A 21,421-nucleotide genomic window follows, 5' to 3' on the forward strand; every position below is an offset into this window, starting at 1 on the left:
TACACCTATACATGTAACTAAATGTAATGGAAAATGAATGTAACTACTCTTTAATGTTAAATAACTAATTATTGATTTATTGTAACTTTTTTAAGTGACAATTACAGTTACATAGAAAACACATGTTTGCTTGTTACTTTGGCATAAATCCTTTTAAATTTTGTCCGCTTATTAAAACCCACATAACTCCATTAATGAAGGATCAAACTGTCCAAGTGAATAAAGACAAATAACATCAAACTGAGCTAGAATGAACATGAATTATAGTGTACCATTTTGTCTGCATACACACATAATACCTGCAAACATTGAATAATTCTAGCAGCTACACATAATTAATATGTAATCAACTTAAAAAATGTATTTTAAGAAATTAAAAACTTTTATTCTCCCGTGAGCCACATAAAATGACATGGAGGGCCACATTTGGCCCCTGGGTCTTGGGTTTGAAACATGACCTTTAGATGATGTTTTTTTCTTACCTTCAGATTTTCTCTGAAGACATTTCCACGTTATTACAACCAGACACAGCAGGAGGATGACAGAACCAACACACACAGCTGGTAACCATGCATGGAGGGGAGGAGGAGGAGCAGTAGATGATGAAGGAGCAGAGGTGGTTGTAGGTTTCTCTGAAACAGAGAATAAAGGTGATGATGATGATGAAGAACAGAGAGGCTGCAGAACCTGATGGGGTCCCTGAAGGAGCTCCTCACCTGAGACAGAGATCCAGCTGGATGGAGACTCTCCATGAGCGCTGATGTGACACTTGTAGAGACCTTCATCAGACCTGGAAACATGCTGGAGGGTCATGTGACCTGTAGGCTCAGTCCTGATGAGGGAGCCATCTTTATAGAAAGCAGCTGAGGGCTTGGAGGGAGGGGTCTGTGATTGACAGCTCAGAGTGAGGTCATGACCCTCCATCACAGGGAGGACAGGACTCTGCAGGATCACTGATCCACCTCAACACAGAGACAAAGCATTTCATCCATCTGCACACAGCTGCAGCAACACTAACTCCACAGTCTGATCTTACCAGAGACACTGATGTTCACGCTGATGCTGGAGGCTCCTCCCCCTCTGGACTCACACCAGTACACACCACTTTCTGATGGAAGAATATATGTGATCTCACAGGAAGAGTCATCTGGTAGTCTTTGTCCAGATCCACACAGAGTCCTGGTTCCTTTGCTGGTGTTTCTCCTCAGAGTCCATCCTGCAGAGCTGTGGTCCTCACACTTCAGAGTCACTGATTCTCCTCTAAAGAACTGAGATCTGCTGGGACTCACAGTCAGACCACCTGCAACAATATTAAATGTGAAAAAAACAGTTGTTTGTGATGTTTTTAAACAAAGAAAACAATCACATGAACATTCATTTATTACATTGTAACTATGATCAAGTCAATCTCTTCAAGTCTTTTCCATAACTTGTAACTGCCATCAATCATTAAAACTGTGACTCACTTTGGTTTGATCTGCAGCAAAACAAAAGCATCAGACCTGAGGAGAAAAAACACAAATGGATTAAAAACAGACAGCAGAACAAACTTTGAAAAAAATAGAAAAACTATTTTAAAAACAAAGCATACGTGAACGTGTTCCTTTTCCTGCAATAGTATTTTTTTCATGTGAATACTCTCATAATGTCTACAAAAGTACACACTTCAGTGGGATGGTCACTGTTTAGAGGTACAGCCTCTGATCAGAATATCGTAGGTTCAGTTCCTGCTTTTTGCAGTGTGGGGTTCAGTTTCCTTGGGTAAGACACTGAACCCCACACTTTCTTCTAGTGGTTATAGGCTGGGACCAGTGTTTGGCAGTGAAACCGCCATCAATGTGTGAATGTGTGTGTGCATGGGTGACTGTGACTGTGAAAGACTTTGGACCTAAATGAAGATGGAAAAGCTACTGTTAATCTAAGTGAAACATTCCTCAGAGAGTTTGCTCCATGTTCACGTGACAGCATCACACAGTTGATTTGTCTGCTGAACATCCATGATGCTGATCTCCTGCTCCACCACATCCCAAAGGTTCTCTATTGCTGTATTTTTCAATGTTTTTTGATTCAAGGTATACCTTGTCCTTCACAAAAAATCTGCGGCACTGTCATGCTGCCTCTGGCAGTCACCTTCCCCTTCCCCTCTCTCCTCAGCTCTGATGATTGGAACCAGCTGCCGATACTCACCTCATCCCCTGCCTGCCTTCATAAGGAGATCCAACCCCCAGCACACTCCGGTTCTTAAGTCTGGCCTCCAAGTTAAAGCTAAGTTTCTTAGTCTGGCTTTGTACTTACCACGTCTTGTCGCTCACTTTCAGGTTCCACTCCACAGGTATCGCTGGTTCCTCCTTGTCGAGAGCTACTTGCGTCATCCTCCTCAGGCCGTGACGTCATCCTCGCCACACTCCGGTCTCGTTCTCAGCGGCTTCATAAAATCCTCCACCGCGCTCTCAAATCATCCACAATGCCATCCTCAAGATTCCAGCCCTGACGCCTACGGCAGTCTTCCAGGATCTACTACCAATATCTCTCAAATCTTACGCTACAGTTTCTTGGACAATCAAAACAAATCCGTTCCAAGACTTCCTGGTCTGAGTTCACTTCCGGGTTTCAGCGTTTGGGTCTGCAATGTCATTGACGTCATGACACCGCCCACCTTCGATCAAGGCTAGTCAAAGCTGCATTTGCTAAATATGCTAACTATGCTAATGTGGCTAAAAGTGCTAGCATTACGATCAGCATCACCAACTCTCTCAGAAAAACACAACGCTCAAAATGCTAATTATGCAAACTATGCTATCTATTTTAATGTGGCTAAAAATGCTAGCATTGCGATCAGCTTTATCAACTCTCTCAGAAAAACACATTACCAAAAACGCTAATTACGCTACCTATGCTAGCTATGCTAATGTGGCTAAAAGTGTTAGCATAGTGGTAGCATAGCAATCAGCATCATCAACTCTCTCAAAAAAAACATTGTTTAAGATGCTAATTATGCCAAATAGGCTAGTTATGCTAATATAGCTAAATAGGCTAGTTATGCTAATATAGCTAAAAGTACTAGCATTGCGATCAGCAATTTCAACTGACTCATAAAACACACTGATCCATTGGTGAGAGCCATATATATTTCTAGTTGATAAAAAGTCCTACTTTTTTCAAAATGGCGGCATTTCTGTAGTATTATCTCCATAGCAACCATTCTATGTTTTAGTCGCCTCGGGATGACGAACAGATCGATGACGTTTTGGTGCGGCGGGGGTCACATTCTCGCTGAAAGGCGGTGAAGTCGTTCCAACTTCGAAAACAATATGGTCCTTGCAGTCAGTGACTGCTGCTGCGGGCCATAATAAGTGAGTGAATGAAAAAAAAACACAGGCGGGTCCATAGAGGCTCACTGCAGCTCCGTGTTGTACAGTCTGATGGCTGTGGGGAAGGGGGGGGGGGGGGGGCTGCAGCAGCTCCTTCTTGCACTGTGGGGGTAACAGTCTGGTGCTGAAAGAGCTGGTCACATCCAGGTGTTGTTGGTCCAGTCCAGTCTGTTGTTCAGGTGAACATCCAGGTATTTAAATGTGTTCACAAACTCAGTGTCTGAACCCTGGATGTTCACCGGTGAGTGTGGTGGTGAGGACCTCCTGAAGTCCAGGACCAGCTCCTTTGTCTTGCTGGTGTTTAGCAGCAGGTGGTTATCCCCCCCCCCCCCCCCCCCCCCCCACACACACACACACACAGGGGCCCAAGTCAGTGATGACCCCCCTGTAATCTTGCTCGTCCCCCCTGATACACAGCCCACAATGGCACTGTCATCTGAGAACTTCTGCAGGTGACAGTGGTGGGAGTTGTATTTAAATGTGTACAGGGTGAACAGGAGTGGGGAGGGCACAGTCCCTTGAGGTGCCCACCGTGCTGCAGACCCCCACATCAGACACACAGTCACGCAGCCTCACAAACTGTGGCCTGTCTGTGAGGTAGTTGATGGTCCAAGCAACCAGATGTTGGTCCACAGCTGCAACCTCCAGCTTCCTCCTCAGCAGTGATGGCTGGATAGGGATGAAAGCACTGGAGAAATCCAAAAACATGACTCTCACAGGGCTCCCAGGGGCCTCCAGGTGAGTGCCAGAGAAACTGTAGTTTTTTAACAGATTTATGATCACATTAAACTTTAGACAAAAAAGACCAACATTTTATTTATTTATTTAGTTTTAATCAAAATATATATCTTTCAATATAAATCTCATATATATCTTTTTTCATTCATTGGATAGATCGCCAGTCTGTCATAGGGCCACAGTCACACACCCATTTACTCTCACATTCACATCTATGGACAATTTAGAGTTGCCAATTAACCTATAAAGCATGTTTTTGGGCGGTGGATCATGATCGTTTGCCCTTCCGTTAGCCATTCGGGGTGTGTCCCATCTCTTAGCAGCTGGTTCATTTGTGCTGCCAGGCGCTCGTGGAGTGCGGTAAGCTTCTTTAGCCAGTAGGCATGTATCATGTCAGGGCCCGGTGCTGTCCAGTTCTTCATACCTGAGACTCTTTCCTGGATGTCTGCCACTGTGATGGTTACTGGATTCTGTTCAGGGAGGTTGCTATGTTCTTTTCTCAGAGAGACCAGCCACTGGGCATTGCTGTGATGTGGTGTTTCTTTCTCCCATATACTTTTCCAGTACTGTTCAGTTTCTAGTCTTGGTGGGTCTGCTCGGCTGTTTTGACCCTGCCACTGAGCTTACACTTTTGCAGGTTGAGTTGCGAAGAGCCTGTTTATCCGTCTGGCTTCTTGTCTCTTGTGTACCTCTTCAGGCGGCTGCTCAAGGCTAGGAGCCTTTGTTTCACAGTTTCCAGTGCTTCAGGTATGGGCATCTGGCTGTATCTCTTAGGTACTTGCTTTCTCATTGTACCTCTTTGAGCCTGTGTCAGCTTACTCACATCCTTCTGAGTTGCCTTGATTTTGACCTCTAACCGTTGCTTCCATGGTGGGTACTGTTTTCTTCCATGGTTGCTCTTATAGCCAATCTCAAGTTTTGATAGGAGTTGCCGATTGTGGATGTTAGAGCATTGGGCTACCAGTTGTTTGGCAGTTAGCCTTGATTGTGGGTTTCGAAGAATCCTTTCATTCCACATTTTTTGCATGTAACCCCTCTGGGTGGGATTACTTGAGTAGTAGCATTCTAACAGAACCTTGTCCTCACATCTAGTCCATTTCCATCTTGTTCCAGTAGCCCACTTTCCATCAGGGTGCTCTGGTCCCCCAGCACCTGACGCAGACTTTATTGGCGACGTCTGAGCAGGGATGACATGTGCTTCATTGTCTCTAATGTTATGAGGTAGGCAGTAGCGTTAAGGGTCTTGTGTAACACTTTTGATTAAGAATACTGGGCAGATTCGTCTTAGGGAGGAAATGTGGAGATGCAAAATCACACAGGACTCCTTCAGCTGATTTGAAGTTGATATATTTACAGTGAACAAGCAACAAAATAATTGGCAGACAATATGTACAATGCGAAATAACCATATATATATATATATATATATATTTTTAGTCCAGTGTCCAACAAGTTCACCCTTTTTGGGTGATTAAGAAAGAGTCTTTGGAGTCAGCTGTTTGCTCCAATGATGGGTGCTTGAGCAATGCCGATAAAGTTATTGATGAGGGTTCATGTTATTGTATCCTACCGCGTTAGTAGGGACAGTTGGCGTATGGTCCAGGTGGGCTCTGTTAACTCGCCATCGGCAAATGTGAAGAGGATTCCTCCCGATGGAAAAAACCTGGCCTGTATAAACAGGACCAAATACTTATTTAAAACATGGAATTATGCTTTAAAATAAGTTCATGACAAAAGCTTTCCAAATATGCATTTTTCCTGTGATTTCTGATTTCTCTGATCAGAAACAATGCAATCACCACAACATAATTCATAGTCATCAATTCATAATAATTAACATGCGCATGATTATTAGTTCTATTTGTTTAGAGTACTCACAATTGATTTTAAAATAAACAGTTCATATAGTTTTCCAAACAATTTGTTTTGTTTACATGATCTCAAACCGGGATCAGCTGTGAGATCAGCTGGCGCCCGCACCTGCTGACTCGCACACATACAAAAGAAAACTGTCACTCACCAGTTGCAGCGTGAGAAAAAAAAACGAAAGTTGGAAGACGAGTTAGATGGCTGTCTGACGCGGGGCGTTGTGTAGCAAGGATATTGCTGAAACTCCCGAATGTATGCCTCCTGTCAACCATCCCCGCCACTTATTTATAAATCAATGAAACACGGAAGTTGAGTGTGTCGTCACGTTCGGAAGTCTCGCGAGAGTTCCCGAAATCGCGTGTGCTTTAAAGGGACAGTGCCAGGAAAACATGTGGGTTACATCCTCCCCGCTTTAGACATTGCACGTCCACGTTGCATGGGACCCTAGCTGGGTTTCGATGATTGCACCGCAGCGGCATGTTTTAGGGCTTCTGTATACGCATTAGACACGCTTTGAAACAGTGTCTGTACAACAGAAATAAGTGGGTTACCAAGCACTGAATAATTAAGTCGGCGTGGTAATTGACGTTGTCGAGTAGAGTGTCTAAGGGGTAACTCTGTGTCTGTTTGATCATTAAGCACCTCAGCAGAGCTAGAAGTATTCTCATTCATTAATGACTCAGATTGGCAAACACCTTCAGCCTCAGGATCCAGAGACAACCCAGCAGCAGGTAAGTCTTCAGGCACTTCATCGTTCACAGGCATTCCTTCGAGTTGTGCAGACTCATCACCGGCTGGGGATATGTCCTCTTCCTCGATGGGGGTTATGATTTCTTCGATAGCAGGTAAGTGTCCATCTGGTGAATCCATAACTGTTAAAGCCGTGGTTGGTAGCTGCGGATCAGACTCAGGTGGGACAGAAGCATCTGTAGAATCACTGAGCCCTTGCTGTTGTTGAGGTCTAACAGTGGTTTCCACTCTGAACTTTGCTGGTAGTACAATTGGACATTATGAAAAGACTGATTCATTATCTTCCGTCTCCAGGAGAGCAACGGGATCAGAGTGAGTTTGGCTACGAGTCTTATGTTTTACTAGTGGGATATCTGCATCGTCAGGTTCAATTGGACTTGCTGGAAGGAATCCACAGGGCAGCAACAGGTCTCTATGGAGAGTGCGGGTTGGGCCAACCCTAGTCTCAGGTCTTATTGTGTAGACAGGGAGATTGCCTGCACGTTTGACTACAACATACACCTCTTGCTCCCACTTGTCTTCCAGCTTGTGTTTCCCTCGGAGTCGCACATTGCGGACAAGAACTCTGTCGCCTGGTTCTAAGCTGCAAGGTATCACTCTTTTATTAAAGCGGCTCTTGTTTTTTTCATGCGACTTGAGTGAGTGTTTTGTTGTGAAGGAATTTATTTTTTGTGGTTCTCATTTCTCCTAGGTTTTTATCTTCATTTTATTTCATTGAAGGTTTTCTTTCTGGTTTACTGTGTGTGGGTTTCAGTCATTTCAATTAAAAGGGACTTCCTGATAATTGCATATGTAAAGAGGTTTCAGGAATGCAGCTCCAACCTCCAACCCCCTTCAGGAGAAAACGGTCTTTGATCTTCTGGGGCCATTTGGTTGTAGGTCTGACTTGGATCATAAATCAATCATCTCAATCCCTGGGAACCGCCACGGGCATCTGCTCCCGTGTGAAGAACAAAGCTCTAGGATCGACTTCCTGGGGTGACAGTTCCTGCCACCCATGGGGATTCCGTACCGTGTCTATCTGTGAGGTTCCCCCCCAGAGACCAGATGCTGTGATTCTAAGGATGGGCTGAAGGAAGAAGGCGGGCTCCTCTGTCAGCCAATCACTAGCGACCAGAGGCGGAGATTCGGCGGCCATCTTGCTCCCGGGGGAGGATGTTCTGACCACATGCTTAAAAGTCTGAACTCAAGGAATTTTTCCTGTGTCTCCAGACAAGCTTCATGTGAATTCGGAATGTAACCTCTTGCGTATTGCAGGCCTTGATTTTGGACACCCAGATCGATCTGTTTTTACTATGTTTTTAGAAATATTGTTAGGGAATAAATTTGTTAAACTTAATCCGGCCGAATCCCGTGGTTTTCTTCTTCTCGACTTTATTGAACATGCAACAAGGAAAGTAATCTCAAAGCGACAGATTATATTTTCCAACAGTTGCCAATTTATAACTTTCCTCTAGATGGTTCCGAAGGCTCTTGACATATTCTGAGTGTGATACAGCAGGGGGTTCTCGAACTGGCAACCCAAAGGCCAAGTCCACTGGAAGGCGAGGTGATCGACCAAACAGGAGTTCATATGGTGTGAACCCTGTGACCTCATTTTTCGTGCAGTTGTAAGCATGTACAAGAGGTTTTACATACTCTCGCCACTTGGACTTTTGCTTGGCTTCCAGTGTGCCCAACATGTTTAAGAGCGTCCGGTTGAAACGTTCGACTGGATTTCCACGTGGATGGTAGGGTGTAGTTCTACTCTTTATTATCCCAGCTATTTCACAGAGCTCTTTGATTAATTTTGACTCAAAATCTGGTCCTTGGTCTGAATGCAAGCGCTCTGGAATGCCATATGGCACTATGAAGTCATTCCAGAGACACTTAGCAACAGTCTTGGCTTTTTGGTTTGGAGTGGGAATGGCTACTGCAAACTTTGTGAAATGATCTGTGATGACTAAAATGTCCTTAGTGTTTGAACTGTCAGGTTCAAGTGACAAAAAGTCCATACACAGCAGCTCAAGTGGACGAGACGTTTTAATGTTGACAAGTGGAGCGGCTTTCTCCGTCTGTGTCTTACGTCTGACACACCGATCACATGTTTTTATTGTCCGTTCAACGTCCGCTGCCATTCTGGGCCAGAAAAACCGTTGGCGTAGCAGATCCAGGGTGCGTTCTATGCCCATATGGCCCATGTCATTATGAAGGGCTTTAAGAACAATAGGCCGCAGCCTTGGGGGAAGAACTAATTGGAGAACAACACGACCCTCCTCTTGTCGTTTCCTATATAACACTCCGTCTTCCAATTCCAGTCGGTTCCACTCTCGTAGCAGTAGGGGTAACTCTGGGAGCTCCTCTCTGACCCCGGGGGGAACTTTTTCACCAGTGTTGAGTTGATGAACAACTTCACTGATGGCCGAGTCAGCCTGCTGCTCTGCTCTTAAGTAATCATGAGACATTGAAGGGATGAGTGGAAGGCCACTACTGTTCTCATCAAAACCGGCTGGAATGGCATGAGCAGTGACGGAAAGGGATTCAACCAATGTTATGCTAGAGTGCAAAAAGTTTGGCTGGAGACTGGTTCTAGCAAGGCAGTTGTTACAAATGGCATCCACTACATCAGAGGAGATCTCTTCAGTAGTTCCAGCCCCGCTTAACTGCTTTGTCAGACGGTGCACCAACTCCTGCTCCTTACAGGGGTAGTCTTCTTCTGGCTCATCCCTACAAGCGTATCTCGAGAGGGCATCAGCATCTGTATTGTGACGGCCAGCACGGTACTGCAGCTTGAAAGAATATGTGGAAAGTGCAGCTAACCAGCGGTGACTTGTGGCATCCAATTTTGCTGATGTCAAGATGTATGTAAGGGGGTTGCTGTCCGTAACAACTGTAAAGTTGGCACCATAGAGGAAATCATGAAATTTCTCCGTCACACTCCACTTCAATGCCAAGAATTCCAGTTTGTGAGCTGGATATCTTGACTCACTCTGGGATAAGCCTCGGCTGGCATAGGCTATGACTCGCAGTTGGTTCTCCTGTTCTTGATACAAAACTGCTGCCAACCCTGTTGTGCTTGCATCTGTATGCAGGATATAAGGCAATTTAGGGTTGGCAAATGCAAGAACAGGTGCAGAAGTTAGCTTATTGATTATAGCCGAAAAAGCATTTTGGCAGTCTATGGTCCATCTCTCACCAAAGGAGTTCTTCGGGTCCAGATATCTCCCAGGTAAGTTTTTTACTTTGGTGGACCGACGAACTGGTGGATAACCTCGGGTAAGTAGATTCAGCGGTTTTGCAATAGTGGCGTAATCCTTAATGAACCGTCGGTAGTAACCGGCAAATCCAAGGAAAGACCTTAGTTCTTTCAAGTTCTGAGGAACTGGCCAGGATTTTAATGCGGAGATCTTCTCTGGATCGGTTTCTACTCCTTTTTCAGATACGACGTGGCCAAGGTAACGGACGCTGGTTTGGAAGAATTTACATTTGTCTGGGGACAATTTCAAACCATAATCTTTTAGTCTGTTCAAAACCTTGAGTAACCGGGTTTCATGCTCTTCTAATGTGGGTGAGAAAACTATAATGTCATCAATAAAGACAAGAACTTCATTGAGATGCAAATCCCCCATGCATTTTTCCATTAACCTCTGGAATGTGCTAGGAGCATTGGTTACTCCTTGGGGCATGCGATTCCACTCCCAGAACCCTAAGGGGGTGACAAATGCAGTTTTCTCTTTGTCTTCTTCATTCATTTCGATCTGATAATAACCAGATTTTAAATCCAACACACTGAACCATTTTGAACCACTCAAAGCTGCAAATGACTCTTCCAGATTTGGCAAAGCGTATGCGTCTTTAATTGTCTGAAGATTTAGTTTCCTGTAATCGATGCACAGCCTTACGTCACCATTCTTCTTCCGGACCACAACTATGGGAGAGGAGAATGAGGACTCAGACTCCCTGATGACTCCTGCTTCAAACAAATCGCGCAGATGCTTTCGAACTGCTTCCAGATCTTGTGGATGGATTGGACGAGAGCGATGCTTGAAGGGGGTCTTGTCATGCAGTTTGATGTGATGTTTGACTTTGTCAGTGCAACCAAAATCTAAGTCGTGTTGAGCAAAAACTTCAGGTATTTTGTTGAGCTGTGTTGTTATGCGATGTTTCCACTCGGCTGGAATAGGCGAGTCACCGAAGTTAAACTCCATGAACGTATGGTTTTCTTTGGCTGGAGAACTGACTTGCTGTGACAAGATGGTAGGTGCGTCATCAATGTCACCAATAACTGACATAGCCGGAATTAGAATATCTTGTTTGGACTCATTCTTAACAATAACAGGAATCTTGTATGGAGGATATTTAGGAAGTTTTACTAGACATCTTTGGACACTCAATCCACCAGGTAAAGGAATAGATGGATGTTCAATTATTGCCCATTTATTTGTAGGGGATGTTTGAACCTTGGCAGAACCTTCCAGAACTAAGGCCTGGCTGGATTTAATCAGAACTGGAGTCTGGCTGTTTAACCGCACAGTCCCTGCTTTTCCCGTTTGGTTTTGCTGGTGACGGAGTTCTAAGATTTTCAAAACTGCTTTATAGCCACAAGCACCTGGCTGAAATTTCGTAAATTCACTGTTGATATAGGTGGCATACAGCCCTTCAAGAGTGTTCATCCCAATAAGTACAGGAGATGGGCTCTCTGGCCGGACGTCTGGCACCACTAGAGCTAAAGTTTGCACTTCGAGCTCAGTTCCAACAAAGTCTTTGGGGAAAAGAACAGCAAGTTCTACATATCCCAGATAGGGTACAGATTGTCCTGCGGCTCCTTCAACTTCCAATAAATGCTCCAGAGGCTTTACAGGTTGATCTGTTAAGTTTTCATTATAAAATGACACAGGGACAGTGGTAACTTGTGAACCTGTGTCTAACAGACAATGACAGGTCAATCCAGCAATTCTTAACATGGCAGAACACTTGGAACCGATGAGACCTTTTGGAAGTGAACTGCTCTTTACAGTGGATTGCACTGCACACTGGATGGTTTTCTTTGGCTTGGGACAAGGTTGGTCTTGGGTCCCTGTTCGTCCCTCAACAGGCACCGACATTAGTTTGAATGGAAATGACTTTGTTTTTGTGCAAACAGTTTCTTCTTCTTTGCCACGAGTGCTGAGTTTGGTTTATTTTCACATTGTGGCCTGATGTGTCCATCTTCACCACATCTAAAGCAATAGCCTGGTTTAGGATGGGACGTGGTTCTTTGAAACTGCTGGTTATCAGGCTTTTTTTGTTGTGTGGTGACTGCATGCGTTTTCGGTCTTACCGAAGAGGTAGACTGGCTGGCTGTTAGTAGCGCAAGTTGTCGCTGAACATCAGCTAGTTGACGTGCCAGTTGTTGAGTGATGCTAGTTAATTTGGCTACTGCGCCTTCTTCTGTGTTTTGAGCAAACTGTGCATGAGTTGAAACTTTTTGCTTGGTCACACCTAGATGTTGCTTCATTCGTTGAGCTTTGGCTGCTTCTCTGTCTTCTTCTGTGCGTAGAAGTAGTAGTAATTCTGCAAAAGTTGGTGGTTGAGGTTTTTTCTGTTTGAGTTGAAGTCCTGTGATTAAATTGTCGTCCCAGCATCCTCTGCAGAACTGATTAAGAAGATGGCGTGGTATGTCATCCTCTGCGGCTCCTCCTCTCTTCACAGCAGAGTTGAGTGAAACCTGAAGTCGCTGCAGGTAAGTCGAGGGCTTTTCACCAGCGTTCTGAAAGGTGTCCATGAACTTAGCGAAAAGTTCATCTCCGTCTTGCACTGTAGCATAAGCAGAGTCAAGAGTTTCCAAATAAACAGCAGGCAATGCATCAGAGCTGAGATGTTTTATTATGTCAGCAGCTGGTGGTAGTAGACGATCTTCCTTGAGCGCTGGAGATCAGAAACAGCAGGGTCCTTCAACAGCAATTCCACTCCAGACCTCCAGGTCTCATAATCTGTTTCATGGTTTGGTCGAGGGAATCTTCCTGAAAATGGTTTGAGTCTTTAGTGGTGTGTAACGTCTTCACTTTTGACAATATGCTCTACTACATACCGCTGCACCTCAGGTGGATGAAGGTCTGGACCAAAATTAGACAAGCGAGGGATCGAATGAGATGCAGACTTTGGAGTTTGAGGTGGTTCAGGCCCTGGGATGTCTAAGTTTGAAGCTCCAACATCCGATGGTGGAACTCCCAATGATGGACTTGAAGGTTGCTCTTTCACCTGTGAAAGAGGCTGAAGTGCTGCCACAGAGTGACTAATCTGAGTCATTGTAGCTGCCAGGACCTGTGCGTAATCCATTCCAGTTAATCGTGCAAGGTCCTGGAGTTCTGATAAGTATGACGCGGTTTTGGTTTTAGCAACACGCGCTGAACAGATTGCTGATAAATCAAAAATGCAGAATGAGGAAACATGATCTTCAGAAACTAAATTATGTGGTAATTTAGGGCGTAAAGCCTCCACAGCTGCACCTGAGCAGTACTCCACTACAAGTGTATCATCATACTCAGAGTTAGAGTCAGAAATTACCTTAACCTGATTAATTTTACCGTACTGTTTCAAAAAGTCTAATACTTCCTCATTTTCTTTAGTCACTGTAACCCCTTCAACAAGAACAGCATTTGGTATTTTAACCCCACAGCTGAGAAAAACATCCATGATTCAAAGTATATGCAACAGTTTTGAAGGATTAAAGTGATTTAACACTCCACAATTCCTCCTAGCTAGCTCGCCATAAATTTACATGTAACACTTTTGATTAAGAATACTGGGCAGATTCGTCTTAGGGAGGAAATGTGGAGATGCAAAATCACACAGGACTCCTTCAGCTGATTTGAAGTTGATATATTTACAGTGAACAAGCAACAAAATAATTGGCAGACAATATGTACAATGCGAAATAACCATATATATATATATTTTTTTTTTAGTCCAGAGTCCAACAAGTTCACCCTTTTTGGGTGATTCAGAAAGAGTCTTTGGAGTCAGCTGTTTGCTCCAATGATGGGTGCTTGAGCAATGCCGATAAAGTTATTGATGAGGGTTCATGTTATTGTATCCTACCGCGTTAGTAGGGACAGTTGGCGTTTGGTCCAGGTGGGCTCTGTTAACTCGCCATCGGCAGATGGGAAGAGGATTCCTCCCGATGGAAAAAACCTGGCCTGTATAAACAGGACCAAATACTTATTTAAAACATGGAATTATGCTTTAAAATAAGTTCATGACAAAAGCTTTCCAAATATGCATTTTTCCTGTGATTTCTGATTTCTCTGATCAGAAACAATGCAATCACCACAGCATAATTCATAGTCATCAATTCATAATAATTAACATGCGCATGATTATTAGTTCTGTTTGTTTAGAGTACTCACAATTGATTTTAAAATAAACAGTTCATATAGTTTTCCAAACAATTTGTTTTGTTTACATGATCTCAAACCAGGATCAGCTGTGAGATCAGCTGGCGCCCGCACCTGCTGACTCGCACACATACAAAAGAAAACTGTCACTCACCAGTTGCAGCGTGAGAAAAAAAAACGAAAGTTGGAAGACGAGTTAGATGGCTGTCTGACGCGGGGCGTTGTGTAGCAAGGATATTGCTGTCCAGGCTCTCTGGCAGCAGGTATGTGCCGATCTATCAGTCTGGCTTAAGGTTTCAGTCACGGCTTCACCGTCACTTTGTGTGCTCGGTGACATGAGTGCCATCGATGTAGAAGGAGGATTAGGCTCTATCATTTTCATAACTCTTTGCATTGCTAAAAAAACTATTTGAATAAATTGGAAAAGCAAAAAAAATATAAATATAAGTCAACACAGAAATCTGCTGCTTGATCATATCAGCTTGGAAAAAATGTCAGCCCAAAGTTCAAGTAACTTTGAAAGAATTCAGTCTCTCTGGTCTCCCATAGCTAACTCCGTGACTTAGGGGGTGGGGGGGGCATGGTCGTCGCTGCTCCTTGCCCTTCTGCCGTGGGCCGGGGTGGGGGTCGGGGCCTCCGGTGCCTGGCCGGGGGTGGTGGGGGCTCAATGGTCAGGGGGTCGGGTCCGGCGCCTGGGTGGGGCGGCCTGGGGCGCTGCGTGGTCCTCTGGGCTTGGGTGTGGGGGTGCGTGGTGGGGGGGTGGGGTGGTGGTCTGGCTTGGCTTGGGGGGGTGGTCCCTTTGCCTGTGCTGGGGGGGGTTGGCGGGGGGCGCTGCTCGGGGGGGGGGGCCCAGCGGCGCTGGATGGGCTTCCCGTCTACACCTGGGGCTGGGATCAGCCCTTCCCTGGCTCTGGGGCCGGACGGGACAACCCTCTTGGGGCCCCCGGTCACTCTGGGTGTCATCCGCTTCGGCTGCGGGGTCTGGGGGTGGGGTGGGGTGGGGGTCTTGTCGGCCCTGTCCTGTGGGGGGGCATTCTGGGGGAGGGGGGGGGGCACAAATGGTACGGGGCAGGGGGGGTTGACGGGTCGGGGTCTCCGCTGAGGCCATCGGCGGTTTCCCCGGCCGGTTGGCTGCCTCGGTCCCGTCGAGGCCTGACCAGAGCTCTTCTAGGGCCGGTGTTTGGGGGTGGGGGCCTGGGCTTGCTCCGGGGGGGGGCGGCGCTTTCTGGCTCCTCTCTCTCTGTGTGGGGGTGGTGGTGCTGGGCCTGGGGTGTCTGCGCCTCCGGGGGTGGGGCCCCGGGGCTGGGTGGGCCTGGCCCCTTTGCTGGGGGGGGGGGGGGGGGGGGCGGGGGACGGCTGTTTGACCACCGGGGGACAGTCTAACATCTGTCCCCAACTTACCCCCTTCCTCATATAACCTCATAATAGGGTGAGGGGGTGGGGGGCTTAGCCTGCGATGAGCCTTGGGGGGGGGGGGGTTTACTAGGCAGTGGCCCCCCTCCTGTGGTTGCCGTATGGAGTGGGCCCCCCCTCTTTCGGTTTTATTTGCACCTTAGACATGTAGGGCCCTTGGTAGGGGGGGTGCTTGGACATCACTGCCAGCAAGCAGCGGATGTCCTCCTAGCACCCTACCCGCCAATTTTAACCGCACCTTAGACATTTAGGGCCCCTTGGCGGGGAGGGTGAGGGGACGTCACTGTGAGTAATCAGGAGATGTTGAGGGGACGTCACTGTGAGTAATCAGGAGATGTCCCCTTAGTGCCCTACCCGCCAATTTTAACCGCACTCCCCTTAGTACACACACCCCTCCCCCCTCAATATATACATCCCAACATAAACACACACACATGCACACACACACCCTTTCAAACACACATACACGCACACACATTTTGCAAGGAAGGTGGGACCTAGGACCATCTGTCCCCTGCCTCTTCCCTGGTGGGGGGTACGGGCCCCTTTGCAGCGGCGGCCGTGTCCCCGGGGTGCCGGCTTCCTGGGCCCGACGGTGCTCTCTCCGCGCGGTGGGGGGGTTCACATTACATCTGAGCCGGGAGTGTCTGGTCCCTGGGGGGTGGGTTCTGGTCCTTGCTCCTGAGTGCTGGGCCCCGCCAAATTTCCAACTGTGGCCGAGCCTGGTCGGGCCATATTTACAACACCCCTTGTGGGCCCTCTTTTTTCCCCGGGGTTCCCCCCTCCTGGGCGGGGGCGGCGGGCCCCTGCCTCGCTCCTCCCTGGACCAACCGTGGGCCGGGCGGGTGGCTTCCTGGAGTGCTGAGCGGGTCTCCCTTGGGGGGTCCTGGCTCGTACCTGGGGTTGGGGCGGGGGGATGCCCGGTACTCCTGGGTGGTGGTGGGGTGCTCGTTTGGGGCTGTGGGCGTCCTTCTCCGGTGGGGTCCTGCGTTGGGTTCTCCCGGCGCGGCGGGGGGGCTGCTCTCCTGGTTGGGCTGGGGCGGCGCTCTCTTTCCCTCCGTGCGTCCCTGGCCTCTGGCTCTGGGGGCCTTGCGGCGGCCCTGCTGGCCCTGACCTGGGTGGCGGGCTTGGTCGCCGGGGCGGCGGTTGTTCCCTGCCGGTTCCCGTGTGGCGTTGGGGGGATTCCGGCTGCCGCTGCTGCTGCGGTGGGGGTCTTGGGGTGGGGATGGCTGGGCACTCTCCCTCCTTCTTTTCACGTTCCACCATCCATTTTAGAAGAACATAAACACTCACCTGAGCACTGGTGTTAGCTCACCTTTGCACTAACAGTTTGCATGACTGAATGACTGAAATATTTCACACTAGTTGGTTTTAAGGCATAAGTATGCGTGTGAACACTATCTGTTTTGTGTACATGTCGACAGGTGGACATTTTTGCAGCTAGCAGGTGTGTTTATAACATTTGAGTGTGTGTGTGGACAGGCTCCGCCCCTTTTTTTTTTTTTTTTCTGCATTTGAACCTTACCATAATGTTTAACAACCAGTAAACTTGTTGCTTTATGCTGCTTCATGGTCTTATCCCCCTTCCCCTCCTATTATCACCCCCTACCCCCCCTCTCTCTAACGTCCCTCTCTCTTCTTCCCCTCTTTCCTTTTCCGTCCGGTCCAACACCAAAGATTTTCAGACATGATTGAAATTAATAAAGTTTGGCCTCAATTACAAAAGGGGTTTATTCAGACATACCTTTGTTTTTTCTGAAGATTAATAACCCCTCTTGTTAAAGTAAAATATGTCCAACACAAGAGGCCCTCAGCTCTCATCTGTCTGCCCAGCTGTTGGACAGGACAAGTTAAAAAAAAAAAAAAAAAAAAAAAAAAAAAAAAAAAAGGATATTGCTGAAACTCCCGAATGTATGCCTCCTGTCAACCATCCCCGCCACTTATTTATAAATCAATGAAACACGGAAGTTGAGTGTGTCGTCACGTTCGGAAGTCTCGCGAGAGTTCCAGAAATCGCGTGTACTTTAAAGGGACAGTGCCAGGAAAACATGTGGGTTACACTTGCCCAAGGAACCTCACTGGGTGATGTTGATTGCTCACCATTGTTATGGTAATTGCCCCAATTGTCCTTTGCATTGTTCATTCCGCCCCTGGGAATCAAACCCTGGTTTCCTGGATGACAGTCCTGCACCTAACGCCCCTCTCACTCTCCGGTGAGTGGTTTCTCCTCCAAGCTCGGGTCCTCTACCAGAGGCCTGGGAGCTTGAAGGTTCTGCGCCGTATCTTAACTGTTCCTAGCACTGCGCTTTTCTGGACTGAGAGGTCTGAGGTCTTTCCAGGTATCTGTTGTAGCCACTCCTCCAGCTTGGGGGTTACTGCCACGAGTGCTCCAATTACCACAGGCACCACTGTTACCTTCACTTTCCAGGCTTTCTCCAGTTCTTCTCTGAGTCCCTGGTATTTATCCAGTTTCTCATGTTCCTTCTTCCTGATGTTCCCATGGCTTGGCACTGCCACATCCACCACAACGGCTTTCCTCTGTTCTTTATCCACCACTACAATGTCTGGTTGTTTCGCCATTACCATCCTATCAGTCTGGATCTGGAAGTCCCACAGGATCTTTGCCCTCTCATTCTCTACCACCTTCGGAGGTGTTTCCTATTTTGACCTTGGGGCTTCCAGTCCATATTCTACACACATGTTCCTGTATATTATTCCAGCCACTTGATTGTGGCGCTCCATGTATGCTTTATCTGCCAGCATCTTACATCCTGCAGTTATGTGCTGGATTGTTTCAGCGCCTCCTTGCACAGCCTACACCTTGGGTCTTGTCTGGTGTGGTAGATCTACACCTTGGGTCTTGTCTGGTGTGGTAGATCTGAGCCTCTATTGCTCTGGTGCTCAGGGCTTGTTCCTGAGTTGCCAGGATGAGTGCTTCAGGTCTGTCCTGTAGGCCAGCCCTTTCTAGCCATTGGTAGGACTTCTTGATATCAGCCACTTCAGTTATGGTCCGGTGGTACATCCCATGCAGGGGTTTGTCCTCCCATGAGGATCTGTCCTCCAGCACTGTATCCTCTGCTCTCCATTGCCTGAGACATTCACTGAGCACACTGTCAGTTGGGGCCTTGAGCTTGATGTACTCATGCATCTTGGATGTTTCATCCTGGATGGTGGCTTCTACGCTCACTAGTCCTCGGCCTCCTTCCTTGCGGCTAGCATACAGTCTCAGGGTGCTGGATTTGGGATGGAACCCTCCATGCATGGTGAGGAGCTTTCGTGTTTTAAGATCCGTGGTCTGTATCTCTTCCTTTGGCCATCTCATTATTCTTGCAGGGTATCTGATAACTGGCAATGCGTAGCTGTTTATTGCCCGGGTCTTATTTTTGCCAGTGAGAAGGAACATGGGAAACTGGAGAGATACGAAGGACTCAGAGAAAAACTGGAGAAATATAAATATTCTCAGCTAGTAAGGTGCAGTACTGGCGTGCAGAAAAGTAGGGTTTGAATCCATTAAACCATCAATGGTAATGGGGGCAATTATCATAATAATTGTGAGCAATTAATATAATCCAGTGAGGACACTTGGCAACTCTTCGCTTCACGTTTGGCGGTTCAGGCTTCCACGCATGTCCAGTTTGTGCCAGGAAGAATTCCTCCCGTCTACAATCGTCTGGGCTCCTCAACCCTCTCATGGTTCCCCGCTGGCCCGGATCGCATGCCACTATGGACTTTGGGACAGGCCCCCCATGCTCTGAAGGCAACAACACTGTATAAATAGTAGATAAATAGTAAATGTGTGCCATATCAAGACGCATCAGACAGCATGTGTGGCGTCGTGTGGGTGAGCAGTTTTCTGATGTCAATGTTGTGGATCGAGTAGCCCATGGTGGTGGTGGGGTTATGGTATGTTTTGTGAGTAACACAAGTTGAGTTGTGAGTTGAAGACACTTCTGAGTAATGCCTTGCTCCAGCCCTCTCCTCTTTTCCTCTCTGTTCTTCTCCCTCTTCATCATCAGCCGATTGTCTCTCTTTCTTTCCATCATCATCATCATTTAAACCTCACCTCGTTCTTCTCTATTGGGACTGACTTGTCATGTATGTCTGCACTTGTTTTTCCAGAATAAGTTAAAAGGTGTTCAGCAGAAGTTTAAACCAGAATGAGCATCTAGGTTTTAGTGACTTCAATAGTTTAGTTTTTCCTCCCTGAAGTCATGTCTCCTCTCTTTTCTATCAGATCACCAACCTCATGTCTGTCTGCTTCACCTCTAGTCTGTGCTCTTCTCCACTAAATCATACGACCAAGCAACAATTATTTACTGATTTAAATGAATTAAACATCTTACTAATGCATGTTTTTTCAATCAAGAATACTATTTAAAATGACAGACTTGGTATGAACTGTCTTTGTCCCGAACGTCACCATCAGATAGTCAGCCACCACGTTGGTCCTTCCGGGCTGATGTCTGATGGTAAACTTGAATGGTTGAAGTGCAAGATACCATCGGGTCAGTCGATTATTGTGGTTCTTCATTGACTGTATCCAGGTGAGGGCACGATGGTCGGTCTCCAAATCAAAATTTCTTCCAAGGAGATAATAGCGCAGGCTTTCCAGAGCCCACTTGATGGCTTACCCCTCCTTCTCCACTGCATAATACCTCGTTTCCCTGGGCAGTAGTTTTCTGCTGAGGTATAGGATGGGCTGCTCAGCTCCTTCTTCTCCTTGAGCGAGGACTGCTCCGACTCCCACAGCTGAAGCATCCACCTGGACGAGAAACTTATTTTCAAAATTAGGGCTGCGAAGTACAGGAGAAGAGCATAGCTGTTCTTTTAGGGCTATGAAGGCCTTTTCACACTCATCATCCCATGGTATTGGGTTTTTCTGTGCCTTGGTTGTGAGGGCAGTGAGGGGAGCAGTGAGGGGAGCAGTGAGGGGAGCAGCGATGGTTGCGAACTGTGGCACAAAGCGACGGTACCACCCAGCCAAACCCAAGAAGGACCAAACTTCTTTTTTGGTCCTTGGACGTTGGCAGTCGAGAATAGCCTTTACTTTGTCCACTTGGGGCCGCACCTCTCCCTGTCCCAAAAGGTAGCCTAAGTATTTTGCCTCTTTTCTTGCCCACTCACATTTTTCACTATTCAAGGTCAGCCCGGCCTGCTGAATGGCGTCCAGGACTCTCCTGAGATGCTGGAGGTGGTCTTCCCAAGTGTAACTGAAAATAACCAAATCATCAGGGTAAGCTGCGCTGAAATTCTCACACCCCTGAAGGACTTTATCCATCAACTTTTGGAAGGTTGCTGCTGCTCCATGGAGGCCAAATGGCATGACCGTAAACTGGAAAAGACCTGCAGGCGTGCGAAAGGCGGTGTAGGGTCGAGATGCTGGTTCCAAAGGCACCTGCCAGTATCCCATACAGAGGTCCAGGGTGGTGATGTATCCGGCCACTCCAATCCTTTTGAGCAATTCATCCACCCTTGGCATAGGATACGCATCAAACTCAGAGACTGCATTCAGCTTCCTGAAGTCTATGCAGGGCCTAAGCGTACCATCTTTCTTTGGGAGGAGGATCTGCACCACTCGGAGTCTGATGGTTCAATCACTCCCAACTCCTGCATGTTAGTGATTTCTTCACCCAGTCTTCCCACAAACTGTTGCGGGACACGGTATGGCCGTTGATGGATGGGTCTGTTGTCTTTCAATCGAATTACGTGTTTTGTAAGGTTGGTACGGCCTGGCTTGCCTCTGAATAATGATGGTACCGCCTGCAACACCTGCTGTATCTGTGTCTGTTGGGTCTTGGTGAGATGAGACAGCTCAGGTGTCGTCATCTTAGTGAAGTTATGCCAACTTGGGTCCTCTTCGGTCTCACATTCTTTCACTACCAGACCAACTGGTTCTGGTGGGCTGTGGTGTGGCTCTTTCCACTC

At 47.1% G+C, this 21,421-nt stretch overlaps 2 protein-coding genes across 2 annotated transcripts in view; both read right to left on the bottom strand.

Moving 5' to 3' along the window:
• The window catches only part of LOC144987419 (uncharacterized), a 409,376-nt gene that overhangs the window by 84,172 nt on the left and 303,783 nt on the right, over nt 1–21,421 (bottom strand). The gene's annotated exons all lie outside the window — the stretch shown is intronic.
• Nucleotides 1–21,421, bottom strand: part of LOC144987206 (Fc receptor-like B) — a 33,148-nt gene that overhangs the window by 1,489 nt on the left and 10,238 nt on the right. Inside the window, exons 2-5 of the mRNA XM_078936311.1 lie at nt 1,467–1,502; nt 1,037–1,300; nt 717–962; nt 483–632 (exon numbers count right to left, since the gene is read on the bottom strand). Coding sequence (XP_078792437.1) covers nt 483–632; nt 717–962; nt 1,037–1,300; nt 1,467–1,502 — 696 coding nt within the window. The remainder of the gene's footprint in view (nt 1–482; nt 633–716; nt 963–1,036; nt 1,301–1,466; nt 1,503–21,421) is intronic.

The sequence above is a fragment of the Oryzias latipes genome, chromosome 18 (assembly GCF_053564925.1).
Source record: "Oryzias latipes strain Hd-rR chromosome 18, Olatipes_Hd-rR_3.1".
Classification (NCBI taxonomy): domain Eukaryota; kingdom Metazoa; phylum Chordata; class Actinopteri; order Beloniformes; family Adrianichthyidae; genus Oryzias; species Oryzias latipes.